This window comes from Pangasianodon hypophthalmus, chromosome 6 (genome assembly GCF_027358585.1).
Source record: "Pangasianodon hypophthalmus isolate fPanHyp1 chromosome 6, fPanHyp1.pri, whole genome shotgun sequence".
Lineage (NCBI taxonomy): Eukaryota > Metazoa > Chordata > Actinopteri > Siluriformes > Pangasiidae > Pangasianodon > Pangasianodon hypophthalmus.
In genome coordinates, this window is record NC_069715.1 from 9,906,739 (window position 1) to 9,931,492 (window position 24,754).

The window sequence follows — 24,754 nt, forward strand, 5'->3', positions numbered from 1 at the left end:
AAAAATATATTTAATAATGCATCTAATACATTTGTTCAACCCTTAAAAATATAACAGTGCTTACCGTAATGCATGTAGCAATTTCCTTTAGTGGGATCAAGTTGAATGGCCTTCATAAAGTACTTCTCTGCTTCAGCTTTCTGACCCTAAATCAAACAAACACATTTTCAAGGAAAAGATTTTCCAAATAATAAAAAAAGTTCAATTTCAAATTCTATGAACAGTGAATGATGAATTACGATTCTAGTCACGGCTTCGCTTCAGTTGACTAGTTCATATGGCATGTTCATTTGAACCTAGAGATCCGAGGGTGTGTTATGAACAGATGTGTGAATATGATGGAATAGTTGATTTGAAAAGAGTCAACACTTAACACCCCTTTGTGTGTGAGAGACATACTTCCGGTATCAGGAGAATTATCATAACACACTTTCACCAAGTGGTAATGTGTGGAAGGGTTCAGCTGCAGAGCAGATGTAAAAGTGATGTATTCATATTTATGTTATATACACAAACAAGTTAAACCCTAAAGCCAGCTGTGCAGGCTTGAATGCATTTCCCTTATCACTAAGTGGTACTGTTTATTGTTAGACATGGATGCATGTCTCCACACAACATGACTAAGATGAGAAGGACAAGTATAAATCAGTGTAGGATCATATGCTTTAGTTCCAATTTCATGAGCTTTGTATATGTTTTTTTTTAATGGCTGCTATATAGGTGAAAGAAAAATAAGATAAGCCAGGTCTCATGTTACTAATTTCAATCCTTTTTTTGCAGCATGTGTTCATATTCAAGTTATCACTCTTAAGCAATATCTTGCCCACACCACCTCCTCACACACACTCCCCACCCTGTTTCCGCTGACCCCCTAATCTGAGCGTGACATCAGACAGACAACAGACAGGCCGCTGTTCTGGCCTCGCCGAGGTGTTTATGAAAAGAGTCTGAATGTGATTAGCTGAGGAAATGACAGAATTCGATAACGTAGTTGAGGAGCCCTCTGACACCCCTGGGGTTCGGCTCAATGACCGTACGGGGTCAGTGTAGAGAGGTCACGCGGGTCAGCTCAGCAGGGGAAGCATCGATTTTCATCACATCACTCTGAGTCGCCCCTTAACCGACTGCCTGCATCCCATCACCTCCTGCTTGCAGATGAACCCTAGACATGACACGTTGACAGGACAAACACTGTGTATGCAAGTGTGCGTGTGTGAGCATGAAAGGTTGATGGATGCTTTTTGCAGTTTTATTTCAAATAACGGATCATGTGTGACAGCTAATGTCAGCTGCACACAGCTGACCCAACCTCTTGTTTTATATAAAAAAAAACAAAGAAAGTAGGAAATCCAAAGGTCAGTCTCACATCTGACTGTTTGGGGTTTTTCATTATTATGAAAAATCCAGTGTTTCAAATCATTCATTTCAGCCATTATATTAAAATCTGACTATATTTTACAATAAGAGTGTTTCCACTTTGACATATGATTCGTCATTTAAAAGAGACATCTGTTTTCATTATGGAAAGCGAAGCAAAAATAAAAGTGGACTACTTTTAATTTTCTACTCAAACAAAAATGTCATGCAAAGAAACCACAATGCTGAAGTCCAACTACTACACGCTTGAGCAGAGGCCTCAAACACATTATAAACGTTTCTCAGTTTCTTCTTGAGTCCTTTTCAAGGTTACTCGACAGTGTCGGGGCGTTTGAGGACTGTGTGGGCCCCCTCATCGCTCACTTTCTCCATATCCAGCTATCAGCAAATAAATGAGGCTGCAAGGTTCAAGCTACATCCCTGCTTCAAAATCAATAGACTGCTAAGACAAGTTTCCTCACTCCAATGGGTTCAAACTCAGTCTGGTGCAGAAAGTGCTCTCTAATGGAATGTGCTTGTTTCTTTATTGCCCAAAGAGCATCATTCAGAAAGTCTGTTGACTGCTTTCTGTCCGCTGTGATACACTGGATGCACTGGAGATCGAAAAACATTAATTGTCAAGGGGATTGTGGAACATCAAGACTACGAATCATTCAGCAAAACAAGTAAGGCCAATATCAGTGAAACACTGAAGCCCAGTCACGACAAATATAGAGCACTACTGTTCTCCTCTTCTAAGCTTATAAAGAGAGTTAAAACCAATGTTTGCCTTTAAGAAAGGAACAAAGTCTGGACTACTATAAATGAGCAGTGTCATTTGTTGGCAGTTTTTCAACTTTAAGGTACATCCTTTCATTTTTAACCAAACCTGACAACTTAATGATGATTTATGATGACGATTTTTGAAATCTGATGTACTCATATTACACATTGGCCAATGCTCCTCAGTTCAGAACAAATACTCATTCAACAAGCTCACTATGCTTGTGCTGAGTTGTGGAAGATGGTAACTGAAAAGGACCACTATTTTCTTTCTTTAGGGAAGGGTCACCAGGCTAAAGCGTGAGACGTATGGTTCTGTATGTTTAGGCTGGAAATGAGAGGAGACAGGAGCAGGAAAGAACCTCACAATGAAAGACACAGAGCCTTCCATTGAAAGTTTTAACATTTGGATTTCTATGAAAAATGTCTATGAAAGACCAACGAAAAAGCAAAAAATACTGCATGTTTAGCAAATTTTTACAAAATTCTGTCCTTAAAGAACCTGAACGTGAATCTGAAGTGGTGTCGTGGTGATTGCTCTTACCGTCATGGCCAGAAGCTTGCCGTAGGTGAGGTGTGCTGGTATATGGTCTGGTTTTGCCCGGAGAGATTCCCTGTACCAGTACTCAGCATCAGCTAACTTGTTCATCCTCATGTAAGCCTCGCCTGTAATGGGTGGAGACAGGGGGCAGGTTGAGAGGTCAGAGGTTATGGAAGCACACATCCCCCTTCCCTTTGTTTTATTACCAGATCCTATAACAGGCAGTCATCTGAAAGTGACCCAAAACAAATCAGACTGTCTCTGAAACCTGATCCGGCACCTTTACGGTCAACTGAATAGTAAAACCTGAACTCGTTCTAGCTGCTGCATTTTTAACTGATGTATATGTAAATTTGAAAGCTATGAACATAATGTTGCTCTTGCTTATTTGCTTCATTTATCAAAAGATATTAATTTCAAACAACAACTACTATGACAACACCACAAACAATCTGATTAAACAATCTGAGAGGGGAATTAAGGAAGACAGGATTTAAGCTAATGGCTGATTTCCTGTATGGCTGACATCAGTGTACCGCTCTGGAACAGAGGCACGACCGGCTCGCCGTTAACCTTTCTCTTGGAAACCAGGCTTAAAGGCTTTTCTCTGCGACTCAAGCTAGACATACACAATCTGAGCCCTCAGACATCATATGACACTAGGCTCAAAGCAGTCCAGCACCTGTAATAATATCCCCCCCTTATACTGTGTGGATTATTACAGGGACCTCGACAGCACAGCTTTTCTAAGTGCCAAGCAATGTTTTTAATATAATTATCGTAAAAAGATAGGGTGACTAAGATGTGACTACGATGGAGTTTCACTTGAACTTGTATCCTGGATTACAAACCAATCCACACCCATGTTCTATTTTGTAGTAATTACTGCACATGTAATTCAAGTGGTATGTTCGAGTTAAAATAACTCAGGCATTATTGCAAAGATAAGCAACTGGAGAGTCTGAGGATAGCTGGAATGATTATGCTTTAACCCTCTTACACTTGCCATAATCACTATAATTTACTATGCAGTATTTAGAGGTGAAAGAATGCATCTGCATCAGTTCCACATACAGTCCCATTATCAGATAATACCTAATTTCACTGAATAGCAATGCTTTTGTAATATTACTTAATGGTCTCTCATTTATTATGTTACAAAAAACGTTTTAATTTTAATAATACATTGGGAACTGTCACAAAAAAAAAAAAAAAACCTTTCCATGACTGTATTCAATCAATTCAATCCTATGAGCAAACCACAGGATACAAACTTGATATCCTACTGAACGTTGGAAATGGAGTTTTTATGCAATCTCAGTCATATTTAGTTGCTATATTAAGACTTTAAAGAGTTGGTGGTTGAGGTTTTAAGTGGCTGCAGTACCCCAATGCATTGGGCTAAAACTGGAGTTCTGCCTCAGTTATATGGCAGGAGAGTTATACTGAGATTCAATTAAAACTGACATAAATTCTATAGTGCTGAAAGGCACATGGTTGTGTGGCGCAAGCTCATTCTGCTGTGCAGCTGACAGAGTGAAAGCTGAAATACAAACTATAAAGCTGAATTTCAAGATCATGCAATAATAGAGTGAATTATACTAGAGATGGGGATAAAAGATACCAATATTTACCATAGGACACTTATCTTGTAAAGTATAGGGACATTAATTTCCAACTTCCTCACATGCAGAAGGCGTCTAAATACTACTAAAAGGTATGGTGGAGAATTTAAAATCCTGATAAGTATACTGAGGCCATAATCTTAACTCGCCTGTCAAGTCACATTTGCCTGGTAAGTGGGTTCTGGGTCTTTCTGGCTTAAGAGTGCCAGATAACAGAGAGATCACATAAGAGAAATGAGCCAGGAATCAAGATAGAAGAGTGAAAGTAAGACCGGGAGAAATAACTAAAGGCTAGATGGATGATGGGGTCACATTTGACATTGAGGTCAGATTTAGAGGGTTAAAAAAAAAACAGGAGTGCAAAAATCAATATATATATGACCTACAGTGCATGGACTACTGCAGGCTATGATTGTAAGTTTAAATTTTACAGCTTGCTTAATATTTTTAATTCCAACTGTCATTTTCTTTCATTTCTCTATGTATCTTACACCCCACTTATTTGTCATTATTATGCTGCATTCTGTCAAATATTCCAGGGTCTAAATTGACATATGCTATAATATATAAGGCTAAATAAGTAATCCTGAAACCTTATGTTCTATTATCAAGTAATTTTACTGTGAGTTGAAGAGTAAGTCTCATATGATCCCTAGAATATCAAATATCAGTATGGTCTTTTGTGGAATAAAAGTTCAGGTTAGGGTCCCTGAGTACCTACGCTATCTAAACATCAACTTTATCACATATAATTGATTATTTTCCAAAAAACAAGCACCAGGTTCCAAGTGTTTTATTCCTCTTACACCACAGCAACTGACAAATTTGATCCATTTACACTTATCTTCAATGTTGTGTATAAGTACGGTATAGCAGTTATCTTTCCCACACCAGCCTCTCTTTGTTCCTCTCTCTTGAAGTTAATAAGACAAAAATGCAGCTTGAAGAATCCAACCTGAAGAATCCAACCTGAAGAATCATGTTGGAAAACTTAAAGCTAGAGCTTTACATGTGACTGTTACAAAAACTGCAGACTCCTTCCAGAAACGTTAAAAAAAATCTCCTCAAAGACAACTTCACCATGTCAACAATTTCATGTGTTTTCTTTTTCCTCTTTTGTGGAACGCCCCCCCATACAAGGCCCGTTTAAGTTGTTAAAATGAAAAGATAACATACTAGAATGAGTGCATTAATATAAATCTGTGATTTGCTCTGCAACACTACGGTCACAGCAGTGTTTTAACAGAAAATTAATCAACTCTTTCCTACCAATCAGAATAACAGCGTTCTGATATACTATAACAAAAATCATGTAAAATATTTAATAATGCACTATTATGTACAATGAATATAATTAGATCTATGATCTAAATCATAGAGTAAAGCCTGAGAACAATGTTAATAAAAAATATGATGATGCAGGAATTGGATTATATAATAAAACTAATTGAGTATATTTTAACATACAATTTGGGAAAATAATCATTAATCACAGTCAACTCAAATATTCCCACTCATCTGAAATCACTGTGAATAGGTGACTGTGTGCCCAAGACTCCTCCTTGCTTTAGTGGATAATGTATAAGTGGATACTGTAGATCTGCACCTAAGACTGCTGCTGTAATCATAAAAACTGTCCTGTGCACATTCCAGAGTTCCCTTTTGAGTCTGGTTTCTCTCAAGGTTTCTTCCTCATATCATGTCATGGAGTTTTTCCTTACCATTGTCACCTCTGTCTTGCTCATTAGGGATCTAAATCTACATCCGTATTTCTATAAAGTTGCTTTGTGGTAATGTCTATTGTTAGCGCTATACAAATAAAACTGAATATGATTATTGTATCCTGCAGAATCGAAGTTAAATACGGAAACACTGGCATACCCCACCTGACATCGTACTGATTTCCATTCACATCAGACAGTAGAATCGCATGCACTCACCCATCATGTTGTAGAGACTCTGAGGGGCAAACTGCTTGGGCATTTTCTGGATAGCTTCTTTATACACAGACAGGGCTTCCTGTGATATGAACGAAAAGCATTCCAATCAACACATCAAGTCTCTACAAGCCCCATCAAGGAAAATCCCAGTGTCTCTGACATGATGTGATTACTGAATCTTTATAATGTCGCAGGGCTTATTAACATACTGAAATTAAAGACAAACAAAATCAACATATTTGGAGCTGCCACTTGAGGCCACAACTCACCTCCTGGTGGCCCTGTTCATGCAACAGCTTGCCTAGGTTATAGAGGCAGCTGGTGACTGAGCTCTTATGTGCATGTGGATCCTTCAGGTTTTCATCAGGGATGTCAGCGCAGGTTAGGAACGTTCTCTTGGCCTCGTCGAAGCGGCCCTGGTTCATCAGGATGATACCCGTGTTCAAGTAGGCAGCTGAGACACAGAGAGAGAGAGAGAAAGAGAGAGAGAAAGAGAGTGAAGTGCGAAAGTCCATTATCATGCAGGGCTTTGGGTAATTAGGTTCTTTGGGACTCAGGGAAGGTCTCCCGCTGATTGTGGCAGATGAATTGGCAGGCTGGGCTGTGGGGTGCCAATACATATTCAACACTCAGGGGGATGCAGTCTAAAGTGAGAATGAGGGGAAATATCGATTTCATCGGCAGGCTAAGATCCGAGGGCCATGATGGACTACCTCTGATTTAGCGTATTTATTTGCTCTGCTAAATAGCTATTTTCTGCAGTGGATCAGATAAATTAGTCATTGTCTATGTGCCTCGAGGGTGCTGATCAATCCTGATCTTTCTTACCTCCTCCCTACCTCCCACACAATGAATAGAAATGAGACTGTGAACTCAGCATGCATTTAATCATAAGACATTACATATGATGCCTTTCATGTTTAAAATAGATAACAGGATATTCCTTAAAATTTGTGCTGCAGTACAAAATAAAATAAAATAATGCACTGTTATAACTATAGCATTAAAGGAAAAGTTCACTCTGAAACACATTAAATATGCTTATATTGACATTTTTGTGATGTGTTTAGTATTTCTGGTGCTAGTTTGTTGGCTCGTGCTGTATTTTTGTATTTTTGTGTAGTTAGTGGTGGTGTGCCGTGCTCACATCACAGGGGCACATTGCTAGCACAGTTACTATGGTGTTTAATAGGAAAAAAAATATTCGACAATCTCAAACATAATGGACAAGGTCAGATTTTGCTGTTAGCTCCTAAAAAAACAAAAGAGCACGATCTTCTTTTCTCACTTACAAAGCAACGTTCATTGTCACATTCATGAGAACTCAAATGATGGAAATGTGGAGAAAACAAATGTTGGACTTTAAACACCAGAATGCAATGCTGCTGAGTTACAGCAGAGACTCGGCTAGGCATCAACAGCGCTATTATCATGAAAGTCGAAGCTTTGTTCCAGCTTCGGAACGTGATCTGATCTGTGAGATGGACAGACTAAAAGCATTAAAGTACTACTGCATCATTCTCTTTAAGTAGAGATGAAGCAAGAGCTAATTCCTACTGGCGTAGGAATCCCACGATACAAGAGAGATGCAGAATCCTAGAAGTAGCACAAAGGAACATCACATCAACTGCACATGTCACATGACACAAACTTGCACAGCAAACTAGTTTGTTGACACTGCAGGATTTCAGGTATCCAGAAACCTGGGTAGTCATAAGCTTGAGTAATAAAAGACACACACACACACACAAGCACATGCAGCGCTAAATCCTCAGTTGCCTTGGCACAATCATGACTGCAGGAGTTGGAAATTGTCAGTAAAATGAAAGCACACTTACAAGCGAGAGTTGGCCTGCTCCCTATGGCCAGCTTATAGTAGTGGAGAGCCTCTGAGAACTTGTTGTTCTCCTGTAGCAGCAGACCCCTGAGAGGAAAAAAAGGAAAACAGTGGTACTCATTAAGATGTCAGCATTCACATGCATTACAGCTTGCTTACTGACCTGTAAAGGAGATGCTCACAAGTGGTGCAAGCCTGGCTGTGCTGTTATTGTGCCAGAAATCACTTGGCCCAACATTAATTAGGATATTAATAGGCTATTAACAAGCAGACACTATTTGCGTGAAAACAGAAATGTTTGGTGTTTGAACCCAATTTATTCCTCCCTCAGTGCCTCCCTGAATAACAGAACAGCCACCAATCTAGCAGCCTACGCACTAAAATCTGCTAATCTGCTACTGGCTTTCCCAATATAATAATGAGCATAATGCTAGCTATAGCTTGCTCTCAACCTTGGCTAGTAGTTTACACAACATAGTAATGAGCCTGATGCTAGCTATTTTGTTAGTGAACCTGGCTAATGATTTAATACATAATAGCTAGCCCAGTGTTAGCTCATTTGATAGTGCTTGATTTTAATTTCATTATATAACAAGCCAAAATGAATTAGCTTTAGTGAACCAGGCTAATGTTTTAATCACACAATCATTAGATTAATATTAGCTAGCTTCTTAATGAACCTGGCTAATGTTTTAATTACATAATGTTAATGCTAGGTAGTTTGATAGCTTTTGGTCTTATTTCATTACATAATAATTAGCCAAACATGAGCTAGCTTGTAATTGAATCTGGCTAATGTTTTTACTTCATAATAGTTAAACTAATGTTAATTAGCTTCTTAGTGAATTGGGCTAATTACATAGTAGTTAGCTTAAATGTTTAGCTTCTTAGTGAGAACTTCTTCTTCTTCTTAGGCTAGAACTTGGCTTAATTTCATTATACAAATAAGGCAAACATTAACTAACATGTTAGTGAACTTGACTATTTACTAAATTTTCACAGCCACTGCTGGAGAGGTAACATTAGTTAAGCAAAATACTTGCCCTGAAACTTTAACACAGTGCTTAGGTAGCTGGCTAGCTTGAGCTTTTTAATAATTCAGTGTATGTTCCCACACCAATAATCAATTTATACTATACATTGTTAGACCATTGTCAGAGTGACTCAAAGATAGTGTCTCAACTACTTTGTTGTCATTATTTTGTGTGCTACAAGACCTTAAGTACAGTGTGTTATGAATTCCAGGTATAAATACACTGACTCCTGGGGTTCATAAGAAAGCTGCAGTCTCCCTGCAGGGGACAGATGGATGATTAATGATAGTACAGTTGGATTTTTTATTTTATTTTTTTTCGAAGAGTCTAGTGTGAGTTTGCCACAGCTGGCCTAAGAGAAAGGATGAGCGCTCACTCACAAGTTGTACAGCATGTCGGCCATGTTCCTCCGGTAGTATAGAGCGTTTCTATAGGCTCGCTCAGCCTCCGCCATCTTCCCCTGGTTCTTCAAGACATTTCCCAGGTTCCCCCAAGCTATAGAGGAAAGAAGAGAGAGACACAGTGTTGGAGAATATTTTTTTTTTTCAGAAATAACAGTTTTAAACAAAACATACTACTGGCTACACACAAATCCCATCAGCCCAGCATATGCCTATAATAGATTCTTGTACTTTTTATAAAGGAAAAAATCTGATCTAAATCACCTTTTTTTTTTTAATATTAATCGTAGTGAACATTTGTTTACAAAAGATCAAGAAAATCACATGTATTTATAAATGCAGGGTGAGCTATTTGTCTTTTACTGTATTTACTTTCGAGTAAATCAGGAAACTGACTTGCAATGAGTAGTTTGAATGTTACAAGACCACATACTAAAGATAGAAAATATGAAATACCTATTAATACCTATAATAGCTATTCCCCCTGTTTTTTTGAATTCAAAGAGTTTGGACTATAGATATCCTCTTGGATCACTGCAGTGAAGTGCCAGTGCTTCACTGTCAATTTAGAGTCAATTGCATTTCCCTAAATGGCCTCACTGAGGCATACAAAAATAAAAAAAGCATATAAATTTTTAACTGACCTTTAGCAGGGTTCACAGTTATCCCTGACTTGTACAGCATCTCCTCATTATGCCAGTCCTGGTTCCTCAGAAATGTCTTAACTCCAAATAGCAGAACCAGAGAAGCACTGCAGGTGAACACCAGAGTCCTGGACGAGTTTGTCCTTAGTCTGATCCAGAGTGCCCTCATCCCCACTGCCACCAGCAGACAAAAGCCCATGCTGGGGATATAGAGGACCCGCTCTGCTACCACGAAACCAACGTAGAAGAAGAGGTTGGTGGCAGGGAGGAAAGGGATGGCCAACAGCCCTAATGAGAAGACCACTACGTTTTCAGTGGTGGGCAAAGAAGTCCTAGTTGTATAGTCCTTTTTTGTCCCATTGGCCCAGTTTGTCTGAACAGAGTCTGAGTCTGGAATGGAGTGTTCATAGTCAGAATGATAACTGTGTCCATTTGTGCTGGACTTTCCGTTTGCTACATGGGCTTTCCCATTTGTCTCCTTCTCCTTGAACGTTCGCGTAAAGAGGCCAAACCATGCTAGTGCCAGCAGCGTGGCGTAAAATACGATGGTATGGAGGTTTCTCCAATCGGTGATGCTCCTCAGAAGAGGTAGCGCGTCCATGGACCAATCAAAGCTCAGCCTGTCTGGGCAAAGGAGGAGCCATACATTCATGGCAGGTAGATAGAAGAAGGTGAGTGCCCTGGTCAGAAAACATGGGCAGTCTGCTGCAGGGTTGTCAGAGTTGGAGAAGTTCGGAGGTTTATTGCCCATCCAGTAGAGGCGGAATCCCAGCAGGAAGAGCCCCCAGGAGCCCAGAAGAAACACACTCAGCAGGAGGCGAATGTTCTTCTTCTAAAGCACAGAGAAAATAGCAATGAAAATCTAAATTTCAACCACAAGGAGAAATATTTACAGAAATGGAGCCAAAGTAGTTTTATGGTTGGTTTCCGAATTTGAAACTAGAGCTTAAATCTTTACCAGATCCTGTCTTTAACCTGACAACTGCTGTAGCTCATGAGTGCAATTTGGAGCACAAGTAGCTTTCATGCACATTTTGTTCAACCATGAGGTACACACTATGTATGATTTCACCATGACATCATTCAGCATTATAAAAAGAAGAAACAGTCCATTTTATTTCTGAGCAAATTGAAAGGATACGCAATCAGTGCTATCAATTTAACATTCTTGGCTGATTATAGAGATCCATGTCTTTTCCCATCTGCTTTATTGGGGTTGAAATTGTAAAATAAAAGATGTGGACGGCTGGTACGTGATTTATCTCATGATAAAAAGACCATGGCACAGTTGTCTTGGCCTACACCTGGATTTCTCTGACTTTACCAAGTAAATGTTAATACCAATACCTATCCATCATACAACAGTGCCAATATTAGACACAGTCCTCCTGCTAACATGGAAATGATTATGGTATTTTTATAGAGTGTTTGATCATTTTATACTATGAGGAAAAAGAGGCCACTTGCATACTGTTCCCTGCTGACTGACTGCTGATCAGCTGGCCTCAGTGTTGATAATGGAGACAAATGATTTTATAACTTCCTGTTCAGAATGTTGCAATAACCTGAGCAAACAAGTGCTAACTAGCCTAATTCTCCACATATCACCTATAAATACAGTTAATGTTCTAAACTTGATCCAAGTGAAAATATGGTTATAGATGAATGAGATATGTGATCACAATGCATTTAGTTTGTATTTGTCTGAGCATCAGTGCATGCTCATTTCATTACCTGATGAGCATATCGGCTGCTCTAAGAAAATGGTATCACATGGGTGGACAAATGATGTATTCATTAGCTAGTGGAAGCTCCAATGTGCTGCCCAGTACCATGTTTGGTTGCCTGGAAACCTAACTGTCAAGGCTAAAAAGTGATAGCTAATGTAAGGTAACAATGTATGGTGAGCTAGTAAGATAGTAAAGTGCACTAATACAGACTAAGGGAAATGAAGTGATCGCAAGGTGACTGCGCTTTGTACTGGCAGGAGAGTTATTTGACAGCTTTTATTAGGGCATGCTAATTAATATGGCTAGTAAAGACGTGCCTTGTGTATAGTACGTGCTATAGTCAGAGCATAAAGGTGCGTTGCAAACAGTGAAACATATTACATATGAACATTTGAACTTTTGTTTTGCAGAAGTCAGTAAGAAGTAGGGTTTATTTTGCTTTTCTGGTTGTTGAACCTTCCAGTCCACAGGGCAACTACGAATTAAAAAGCCCAGACACAAAATCTGCTTGTCCCAGATGCCCAGGCTAGAGATTTGTCCCTCCCGTGTATTGTGATCTACAACCATTTATCCAACTTCCTCATTTATTACTACTGTTTTATTATGTAAACTCTTGTACCATAGACAACTTTGATGAGAATCTTAACAGTGCAAGACAAAGTATTTTCCTGTGTACTTCCCAGTAGCAGTGTGCTGCAGTATTGATTTCCAGCTGTCCTTTTGTCATCTTTGTTTTTATCCATTGTGGACAGGAAAGCCTTCTCAAGGGGAATCTCTTAAAGAGGCCAATTTCTCCTCTAATCTTTCTAATCTTATTATCTAGCCTAGCACTTAGGTAGTGAACATCTCCCTTATGGCAAAACCTCTGCTGCACCCTGATGCACTTATAGCTTTATATAATAGATGTTCCAGTAAAGTGAAAAGCATATACTTCTTCTGTTATTTCACCATTTTTTTCATCCACAATGAGGGCTCCATACGCATCAGGCATATTGATTTGTCATCAGGCCAGGTCAGTATAAAAACAAACCGCCTGAGTGTGCTGCTGATGGCGTGAGTTATAATAATGATACGTCCACAAAATAAGCAGAATTCATCAGCTCTGAGTGACACAATTAATTAAAGAATGTCACATCTAGGGGGATTGATCAGGTTTTTATATCTCAGCCAGGGTTCAGGTGAAGTGTGCAAGCCCCCGAGGACAAAATACACACTGAAGAGAAGAGGACATAAAAGATCCATCCCAGTGGCGTATTTAAGCAGCAGGCTACACAGGCCAAGCGGAACAAACCGACTAAAGACAAACGCAGAACCACTCTCAGTACAGCTGAGAGGAAGTCTGAGTAAAAGTAGAGCACACCAGGACGCAAGCTAAGTGGAAGTCTAAGTAACGATATAAGGCCCAGCACACAGTGTATATGTATATATGGAATATATACAAAGGTTTGAGCTAGGCATGCTCCAGGAAAACACTTCTGCTCCTGTGTGTTTTTCCCCCACAGAATCCAATTACCACTCACTGCCTTTGAGGAAAGATGTGATTAGCACCTGCATGTCTACACAGAGGACATGACATGCTTGCTACTAAATAAACACACATGCTGAATTAATTATCTTTAATATGATAATCTCTGGAGCAAAGGCATGGTATGGGAACGGCACATATCATTGTACAGATTAGGCTTCAAAGAACGACCTGACCTAGCCTATGCTAGGCTATATTAGTATCACTAAGAGGTATTACTATACTATTACTATACTACATTACTAGGTATTACTATATTCGGTAACACACTACTGGTCCAAGATGATTATACAGGACACAGACATGTCCAGGGAGCTCAAATTCCACTGGTCAAATGATTTGCATTAGTGAAAGGTTTCCAGAATTATATCTATAAAAATGAATAAACACTTATAAATGTGTCACAGTTTTCATACAGATTTGTCTGATTTGTCTTCTGACAAAAAAAAAAAACTCCTTTAGTTTTGTTGACTAATAAGTCTACAGTCATAGAAAATAATTTTAAACGTGCATACATTTGTCTAATAGCAACAGAAACTGTAACAGAATTACACAACACAACATTTACACATTGCTGCACCAAGTTAAGTAAGATTTCGTTCATTTTTTTTTTTAAAAAAAGATTTTTATACGGCTAGTAGAGGTAGCCTTTATAAACTCAACATAGATCACATGTAACACAATTAAGTGGAGTGCAAAAGTTTGTATACCATTAAGACAAAATAAAGAGGACAAAAAATTTTACATTAACAGATATTTAGTGTATTAACAGCAACAATAATCACATTTTTGTATTTTATGTTAAATATCATTAAAGGAAAACATGATGAGTTCAAAAGTTTGAATGTGACATAAATTTTCCACATAAATAGATGTATGTCTAACGTTTGCCTTTACAGCTGCCTTGGACCAGTTTCATTACCCCAGAACAGCTTCTGGATCCTTTCAGTTGCATTGTTCATGTAATTACTTTTATCAGACGCTGGCAAGACACTGAGGCTTTTCATGATGAAATGTACATACATACATATAATATGTTACTTTAAAAAAAACATATAAATCCTTATTACATCTATTGTACATATGATGAGGGCTGCAATGACTAAAATCGTATTTTAGGTATAAACATTAAATGTTTGGTAACCTAACGTTTGCTCTTTTCTGCTGATACTTGGTAAAGCAGAGGACATAGAAATCTAAGACAAAACTTATATATATTAAAAAAAAAAAAAGGAGGCTAAGATTTTTGCACAGTACTGTATTTCAGTAGTAGTAGCGGCAGTAGTAGTAGTAGTAGCAGCAGTAGTAGTAGTAGTAGTAGAAGAAGAAGAAGATCAGCTTGTGACCAAAACTGGGTTTTTCTGCCCATAATATACTTTGACGCTTCAACTTTAAGGAAGCATGAAGATATTTCAACAAAACTGTAATATTGTAATAATTGAAATTGTAATACTGCTTAGGCTTTCTTCCTGCAAATATCATGTTGGTTAAAAACCAGAAAGATGTCTAAAAGCTGTCTCAGTGGAACTGGAGTGGAATCTTTAAATGCAATTTTCCCCCCTTTTTTGGGGAACGGAGAATTTAAAATGCTGGATTGAGATACAGAAGAGGAACATATTTCAGTTCTGGAAAGCCTGTAGAACTATACAATAGAAGACGTCACAATCTCAACATGTGAAAGGTTTTCCCAGTCCACAACGCATACAGAGTGTGTCACTACAGAGCTTTTGCTATACTACACACCACATTTCCCAAATAACTGATTTTACTTCACATGATTGTCAGGTGGTGTACTAATCGAGTCGTTTTTTTCATGCAGAAAATCCACTTAGCACATATTAATGCTGCTCTCGCGAAGTGCGAGTGTGGATTTGGGAGAGAACGCTGTTCTTGTGCCAGCGAGGTCATGAGACCGTGTTAATACTCGCATGCCGCTCAGGATCCTTGGCAGATTTACGAGGAGACTATGGGTCTGGGATTGTGTCGGCTCGTGGGGCCCAGCGGGATTTAACACAATGCTTGCACCGTTTAGGCAAAACACACAGATATGGGGATTTGTATGTGTGTGTGAGAGTAGAGATTTGGTCAAATTGGAGGTTTAACAGGTGCACTATATTCCATCACTATTCCTAGATATGTGTTTATGTGATTTTGTGTATGGCTGATAAATAAGTGTAGAGAACAAGATCAGATGCACTAAACATGATTCCTCTTACCACAGTGATTCATCTCCTCTGTAGGGACTTCCGTTAACTTGTGTGTGTGCATGTGTGTGCATGTGTGTGCGTGTGTGCGCGCGTGTGCACTTGCATATCATTTAATTCAAGGTTATGTCCATGTAGGAATCATGATAACCACAGTGGTGGTTACCATCTGATTCTCACACACGGATAAAGACACACGCACGCACACATGCTACTCTTACTATCCTTGTAAAGACCTTCTGCTGATGTAGTTATTAATGCAGCTGATTAATGATGTACATACACTTAAATCTAACCCTAACCCCAGTAACCCCAGTAACCAAAAGAAAACCTTTTGGATCGTTTAGGCTTTTAAATATAAAAGCAGTTTTCCTCGTTGAGACTAGCCAAACTTCCCCACAAGGTCAAAACTGTCATATATTCCTATCCTTGTGGGGACATGTTCCCCAGCAAGATAGAAAAACATGCTCCCACACACACTGGGGGGACAAACAACTGTGTCATTTGCAGTCTGTCTGGTCTCTGGCATACGGAGAACCTCCGCATTGGTAACCACATCCATATGTGTGCTGAAGACTCACTAGTTACATGTCTATACTTAAAGAGCAGACTTGTGCCTCTGAAGTGTATTACACACAAACAGGGCTTCTTTAATAACGGCTCTGCACGCAATGTCCCGCTGAGCACTTAAACGCTCACTTTCCAAAAAAGAACAGGAAGAAAACAGAGAAAAAAGCAGGCAATTAAAAACAAAACAACAACAACAAAAAAAAACATCTGAAAACCCCAAATTTGTCCTGAGCATGTCTGCTGGCCAAGGATGCCGGGGCATGTTGAGTTCAGATCTCAGTGACGATCAACTCCCAAGTAAACAAACTTGAGCATCTCCATAACGAGGACCGGGTTCTTAATGAGAAACTCTTGAAAACACAAGTTGAAGTGTGAGATGTGCAGAGCAAGGCTGCCACGGCGGCCTGCTGAGGAATTCAAGCACTATCCCCTTTGTCTATAATCCAGTTTAGCTTGAAATAAGTGGTTTACCAAAACCCAGTAGGAGGGAGAGAGGCTTTTTCATCCCCCTATTCTCAGCTTTTTGTAATTCAGCCTCAATCAGTTTAAAATGAAACAATTTAGCTTTTATGAAGCAGCCATGTGAGGATAATATCCTTGGAGATGAAGTGCAAAATGGACCAATTAGAAGAAAGGGGGGAAAACCCGCATTTTTTTTTTATTCAGAGAGCATTTTCCTTTCAAACACTGGGGGTGGAAAGTGGTTTGAAAAAAAGAAATTAAATAAAAAACAGAATAATACCACAGCTGGTAAATGCATGGTTTAGCTCATTTGGAAGAGATTTCACAGACAAAGTGAGGCAGTAAAAATTCATATATCAGCACCGCAGCTATTTTCACAGTATTAATCCATCTTTATATAGCTCTAGTACAATTTGATTTTTAAATCTGAAATGAGAAAATGTCAAGCCTCTATATACAAATAAATTGAGTGCGAACTACAAAAGATATACACCAAAGTGACAGAGCGGTGCCCATTGAAAATGCATAATGACAGACCGTCAGTGAAAATGTTCTCACACAAGCAAACACACAAGCGTCGGAAAATTGCATGAACGTTCTCACTGTGCTCATAATTCGGAGGAATGAAGGCAAAGTGCTTGCAGGCAATGCATAGAGTCAGCCATTAAAATGGTGTGCACATCCCTCAATAGCCTGGCAATTAGGCTAAGCATTTCTACAAAGTGAAAATTAACTAGTTAATAGACTTGAAGCCTCGGTCCACTTATTACCTTAATGAAACTCCTTGAATGGTCATCAGAGGAACTCAGTGATAGATCAACTCTTTTATTACTGCTCTGGTTTACAGAACACAAGGATGGAAGCAAGATCTTAGAACAGATTTCGACTGTGGTGAGAAAATATGAATCACTCTTGAAGAAACCAACCCATGCCACTTTTTACATCAGATATCTGGTGTCTAAGGGCGTTTTCACACTTGGCCCGAATACTTGAGGCTGATTCTGGGCTTGTCTGGGGAAGAGGGTCATAATCACAGGTTTGCTTTCACATGGAAGGATTCCTTCAGACCCATGGCTCGAATGCGTAATCCCCTTTCCCCACAATGGTGTAGAATAGTGCTTTTTGGATGCGTGGCATGTCATCGTCAACAAGTAGCAGTTTTTGTATAAGCTTTTTTTTAGCTGAGTGAGCTAGTTACAATGCTCAAGTCCTATGGAAGTCTGGTTTTGTATATCAGGCTTCCCATCTCCTCCGCTGACTATAAAAACCCTTTCCCTGCCATCACGCAACGTGAAACAGGAAGTAAAGGGACAAGCCGAACCAATCCCGTGAAGTGGAGAGCTTCCACACCTTTCTTGGACCGCTCCATGGTCTACAGGCTTTCCATTTGCTTTGACTATATGCATTTATTAAGGGAAAAAAAAAGATCCAGTTATTTTTATTTTATTTGAAATTTGACTAGATTACAGTACAAAAAGTCTGAGTAGCAATTTAAAAAACACAGCATTAGATTTCACTCTTAAATTCTGAAGCCTGTGAGTGGGATGAGAACATGAGGCGGCTTCCTGACAAGTCACAGTTCTCTGCTGCAAAATGTCAATTACACAATGTTTCACACCAATTAACAAAATATATTTGGGTGTCATGGTTGACCCCAGAGGGTTGTGTTGTTAACACGCAAATAGGAGTGTGAACATGCGTGCACTCCAATATAGTCTCATTTGACATCTCATTAATCTGATCCACACATTAAGGATATTAACAGTAAGGGCTGTCAAACTGTCAAGCTTTTTTTTAATGCTTGTATGTTTTGATCCTTCCAACCAGTGTAGAGTTTTCTAGACTAGTTGCTCGCACAGCACAGCTTGCTATTACTGAATGACAGAGAAAACTTTGACTGCTCTAAACGGAGAGTATTGAATGTCATTGAGTACCCATAATTATCCTGGGGTTACAGAGCATTATATTGATGAAAACTGAACACTGACTGAAATGAAAACAAGAGAAGTTCTATGCTGACATATGTGCTGAAGATTCATGAGATGTAGCAAAGCAGTGGGGAAAATAGCAGCGGTTTAAGCATAGATAGTGAATAAATGAATGAAATTACTTCATGATTAGAAAACGCAACACTGCAAAACAAGCCTTACATACAGAAAAAATCAGAGAGGAAATACACAGGAAAGCTGGAGTTTTTTCCCTCCTGTTTCCTTTTGCCATTTCTTTATAAAATGCTGGACATCATCTCACAAGGGCAAGAAACATGACTGCAGTTGCAGGACCACTGCATTTTAAATGTTTACCATGTACTGTACACAATCTCTAATACTCTATTAGACCTGGGACAAGAGCAAGTTGCAATTCCGCTAGGGATTGAGAAATCCCCTCATCTTTAACCTTTAATGAGGAGTGTTTCCGGCCTCCGTTCTGAAATATACTCCATATAACACATTCTAACTCTGCGGATAGCAGATGAGAAGGATGGATTAGCGTATTTAACCCGCAGCACCCAAAAAGTCAGGCTTATCTCTCAGAGCCAAATCCCTCAGCACGAGAGATCACCAACAGCACCTCGGTGGAGGTCCCTGCCAAAACCTAGCAAATGAAGGAGCCAGACAGAAAGCAGAGATGGCCAGGAATTAGTCTCCAATAAACAATGACATTTATTACTGCAGAGGCTGAGATAAGTTAAATTAAACAAATCCCCTGGCTTCCAGAGTCTCAAGTCAGGATCCAGCATTCATGAGAGACGCTTTAGTGAACACACACTCCAAGATTTTTAAACTGGGTCTAATGTGGATAGAAAGCGGCAGTGCAGTGCATAAAGTCATGCAGGTAAAAGCCAAGAGCTGATGTTCACATCAGTCATTAGAATGGGGGAAAAATGTGATCTCGGTGACTTTGACCGTGTCATGGTTGTTGGTACCTAAAGGGCTGGTTTGTGTATTTCTGCTGATCTCCCGACATTTTCACAAACAACATTACGAAGGGCGCAAAAAACATCCAGTGAACGGCAGTTCTCTGGGTGGAAACACTTTGATGAGAGAGGTCTTAGGAGGAAGTCCAGATTGGATGGAGCTGACCAGACAGAAAGGCTACGGTTGCTCAAATAACCACTCTTTACAATCATGGCGAACAGGAAAGCATCTCAGAACATACGACACTCCAAACCTTAAAGTGGATGGGAATCAACAGCATGAATCCATGGACCCAGCCTGCCTTGTGGTGGTATTGTTATGGTGTTGGGTATGTTTTCATGACATACATTGGCACCTTAATATCAACTAAGCCTCGTTTGATTGCCACAGCCTATCTGCTTATTGATAATAGATACCTCAACCATGATAATGCACCATAAAAAACAAAGTCGTCTCAAATTGGCTGCCTGGACATGACAATGAGTTCAGTGTACTTCAGTGGCCTCCCCAGTCACCAGATGTGATCCAATAGAGCACCTCTGGGATGTAGTAAAATGGAAGATTTGCAGCAGCTGACAAATCTGCAACAATTATGTGATGCAATCCTGTCAACATGCATCAGAATCTCAAAGGAATGTTTCTACATTGTGGAAACAATGCTACAAAGAATCAAGGCCGTTGTAAGAGCAGAGAATGGCACTAGTATTTGTTCATGTATAGTGCTCAATAGAGAGTTCAGAAAAGAGAACAACTGTCCAGTTTTTAAATCAGCTACGCAAACTCTCCATGAACCATAATAAGAGAAATATACAGAACTGCACCTTTTCTTCACCATGAAATACAACCAATTAGGCTTGGTTTTATTAGGCTTGGTCCCATTAAATTATTATACTGGCACTCCTCATAGCACAAATCATGGTCACACTGAATGAGCACGTTTTTATTTCTGAAGTCTTACTGGCAGAAGATTTCAAAAGTTTTTCACTTTCAGAAGCTCTGTCAGAGCCATCAGCCTGAGCCATGAGCTTCCTTTGTAAACCTCCAACTACACTCGAAGTGTAGTACTTACAAACAATACCTAGGATTAATATAAATCATGACTGCAGGCAGCTAAAGCAGTCTTGAATAAAGAGATAATAAAAACTCCATGTAGAATATGCCAAACTCGGCTTACTCTCTAATCAGAGACGCTATCCTGGGCCAAGTTCAATATCTAGCAAAAGCAATAGCAAATCCTGCAATTCGGCAGGATGACTGAATTTTCAAAAGAAGAAAATGGAGTTCAATTCCATTCAAGGTGATCAGCGTGTAAGAAACACCATACTTGTAAAACAAACAGCAAAAAAATTATGTTATGAATGTTTGATTTAGCTAAAACCTAGGTGTATGAAACTTTATATTTTATAATAAAGTGGGACATTTACCATCCATCAAGGCGATATGCAAAAGCTCACTGCAGATCAAAAAAGTCAAGAATGAAGGTTGGCAAGCGATTTGCTTATTCTCCAAACTACTCTCCATCCAACAGCTGGGTCAGAAGACCTCAGCCATCACGTTCATATCAGAGACACCTCGAAGTGATTTTTCTACATATATACAAATAATAAGGAGCTTTACAAGGCAGCCAAGAGAAACACCTGCAACTATGCATCATTGTCGACCAAAAAGGTGGAAGAATTCAAATACAAATAAAGTGATGACAGGAAGAAATCTTTATTACCAACAAACTCGAATGCATTTATGGCAAGAACCATGGAAAAACCTTCACGGTCCAATCTCCAACAGCTTCCAGCACTTTTCTCTGTTGGCGTTTATTTAGCCATAAGATTTCTGCTTGGCTGTGCAAGTCCACACCCCAACCTGATGAAAAGAAAGGCTGATTCATACTTTCAGCAGGGAAAATGGAAAGGAACATCATATGTCTACACTTTCAATCGTGGGTTCATCTTATCAAGCAGAACGGCTTGAATATAGAGGTGTAAAAAGACATGATAAGCCCAATCCATTCTTGACAGCTATGACTCAATGAAATGCAGCTATTGCCCTGCTCAAAACATATTACCCAAAATGCTCCAATTATGCGTACTATGAACTGAAAGCATGTACAATCACAGGACAGAGCTGAGGCAAGACTCCAGTTATGGACTGAACTCAGATGTCAGCTGTCGGAAATTCATGATCTGAAATTGCAGTCGCTTTTCTCCAAGAGAGAGACTGATTCCAACGTGTGGTTTATCACATGTTTAGACTTCTTCCCTTTCCACCACATTACTGTGACAGTGCAGGGCTGTTTGTGTTGGCTGCACTTGACCAGTGAGAATAAAGTGTATGCAAGTGAGTGTGATGTGATCAGCTGTGGTATATATCAGCCTGCTGTTTTATGGAACAGTGGTGTGGTCATCTTAGGTTTCTAATAAAAGGCCTAGGAATCACACTGAAGTAACCCAGTCAGAACACTGTCCCGACACACACTTTTATAAGAGCGGAAACCACACCATGCTTTCTACATTTGACCACACAACTGGTGGTTGGATGGAGTGAGCAATTTGGTGCTATAGCACTCAAAACAAAAATAAAATACATTCAAAGAAAAAGTACAATTTAGGATCCAGTTCATGTCTGCTTTGAGTAACGTTCTCATTGCACACTTAGCTTATAAATTACCAGTGGGCTTATATCCATTGTATCTCTAGTAACTGGTTGGCCAAACTCCTAAACAGAGAAGGCTTTGTAATTTGCAAAGGCCCAGCTACATAAAATTCCTTGCTTACAACGATCTGGATAAGCAAACTAACATGACTGAATGGCTACAACAGCTCCCTTTTAACGCTTAACCACTGATGATTAGTTTATGGCTATAAATAAGACAATTCAAAGTGTTTTGTGATGTTACTATTACCACTTTTGACTCATTCTCTGCACTCAGAACAGATAAGACATCCGGTTTGAATTTGACTTGAGGGAAATAAATACATACTTCCATATGTCCATTCATTTTTAAACATCCTATTTTCATCATCGACTTCTTCTAAGCCATGTCGTCAGTTCACTAATCAGAGCAGAGAGGGTAAATAAAGTGGAATATCTCTCTCTTTCTAACCTAATGGCTCTAGCCCTGTAGCTAGTCTCTGGTCTGATGAGCTGCCTTCAGCTAGATAATTTACATAAATGCATGTGATTGGATAACCCACAACAGAGGATCTGCTACAGCTGTGCTGGTTCATGTTTAGGAAACTAGAGTCGCCAAACTATGGCCAGGTTTATTATACACTGATCGACAGTATTTTTTTTAAGCACTCATTTTGGGGCACTAAAATACCTTGCTGGGTCTATAGTACATCTGGACTGAGGACCTGAAATGGGCTAGTGGGCAGGATGCAACTAAACAGACCCCAGTAATGAAAATGCAAAATGAGTCACAATTATTTAAAAAATATATTAAAAATATATTTATTCATTTTACACCTTGGATGGAATCCTTCTTCTCCGTGACTCTGACTAAGCGGTTACTGAAGAATCCTCATGTGAAATACTAGGTTTTTTCAGTTATTAGTTATTGGGAATACCCCAGTATTGGTATTAGGACCAATAATGTTCTAAAATGCTGAATCAGTATTGGCTTGGATTCTGAGGTTTTATGACACCACAGAGCAAACACAAGAATATGGGACAAATCTTTGTCTTAACAGCACGCTGCCATCATGAATGTGATATTTTATATACCCTTGCAACAGAATACTGCAATAAAGGACTTGGCAATATGACATCATCAAAACTGATGCTCTAGAGAATGTTTTCCCTATGTTTTATTGTTAAATAATTTATTTTTACAGACATTAAAAACAAATATTTAAATAAAATGAACAAATTTTTTCACTTTTTTAAAACACAAGACTATTTTGTTGGCAGTTTGTTAGCAAATGTACATATCATGATACAAATTGTGTATCAGAGAAATTTTGTCATATTACCCACCCTTAATCACAAACATGAGTTTAAACTTGATAACAAAAAGAGACTGTGCTTATGTTATCACTGGAGTGCTTTAAGAGCTCAGGAGGTCTTATTTACAATGCTGTAATACTTGTTGGATGAGGGATCTCAGCATCATCATTCATTATTTATAGACGAGATTCTGGCATCCAAAGAGAAAGAGAGATTATGATTATGAGTGTGATTATGTATAATTTTAAAAATGACTTGGGCTTTAATTTGCAGTTAAATTGCTACTGTGAATGTGTGTTTGTGCCCAAGGGTAGTCTTTTCTCGAGAATGTAAAATAAAGCTTATATGCAGTTTACATAATTTCTTGCTTATATAAGAATATGGTTACAGTGAGGATGTCAGTATTGGGTACTGGCTGATACTCAATCTTTGTGTATATAATATATATATATATATATATATATATATATATATACACACACAAAATATATGTGATATATTCTAGCAGGTAACACTCTCAGAGAAAATTCTTTATCATTTATTACTATTATAATTATATAGTTGAAACTATAACGGAACAGAAAAAAAGTATATCGTTTTTCAAATTCACAAATATTAATGAGGTCTTCAACAAAACATGTCTTTAATGTCTCCTGACGATTACCGATAACCTTTTGGACAATACTATGACAAAAAGGCAAGCAGTGGAAAGAAAAAGAAAATGATTTATGATCAACTGTAAATGAAACACATGTGGTTCAGTCTCTGTGCAAAGATGTCTGGGAGGACTAGATAAGGGAGTGTCTCCTGCTTTTGAGCGGAAAAAACGGGAAGCGTGGGTGTTTGTGAATATTTTAATCATGACTCCTTTTCTCGAATTTTAAATGCTGCTTGTTTCACCCATTCCTGTAGTCTTGGCCTCTACTTACAGCATGATGGCTGGTTACATGCTCTGCTAAACAGCATTCTTCTCCATTACAGAATCCTTGGAGAGCAGAGGAATTCCCAGAGGACCTCGCTGGAGTTTCCAAGGTTGACATGAGTATGATTTGTGATCGTCCTAATGCTTCTCTGACCTCTATTGTTTTGGAGGCATGTGGCATCACGGCTGTTATATTGCTTATGAGAAATATGCAGCCATATAAAATCTTAGCCTAGCCTGGTAAAATGATTGAAGTCACAGACTTTTCAAGGCCAAGCTTTATGCAACTCAGCTATTATTTTCATGATCTATATAAA

At 38.9% G+C, this 24,754-nt stretch overlaps 1 protein-coding gene across 1 annotated transcript in view; it reads right to left on the bottom strand.

Moving 5' to 3' along the window:
• Nucleotides 1-24,754, bottom strand: part of tmtc2b (transmembrane O-mannosyltransferase targeting cadherins 2b) — a 99,179-nt gene that overhangs the window by 12,397 nt on the left and 62,028 nt on the right. The window contains exons 3-9 of the mRNA XM_026927546.3: nt 10,162-10,993; nt 9,497-9,611; nt 8,084-8,169; nt 6,515-6,699; nt 6,246-6,324; nt 2,684-2,805; nt 65-146 (exon numbers count right to left, since the gene is read on the bottom strand). Of these exons, the coding sequence (XP_026783347.1) occupies nt 65-146; nt 2,684-2,805; nt 6,246-6,324; nt 6,515-6,699; nt 8,084-8,169; nt 9,497-9,611; nt 10,162-10,993 (1,501 nt within the window). The remainder of the gene's footprint in view (nt 1-64; nt 147-2,683; nt 2,806-6,245; nt 6,325-6,514; nt 6,700-8,083; nt 8,170-9,496; nt 9,612-10,161; nt 10,994-24,754) is intronic.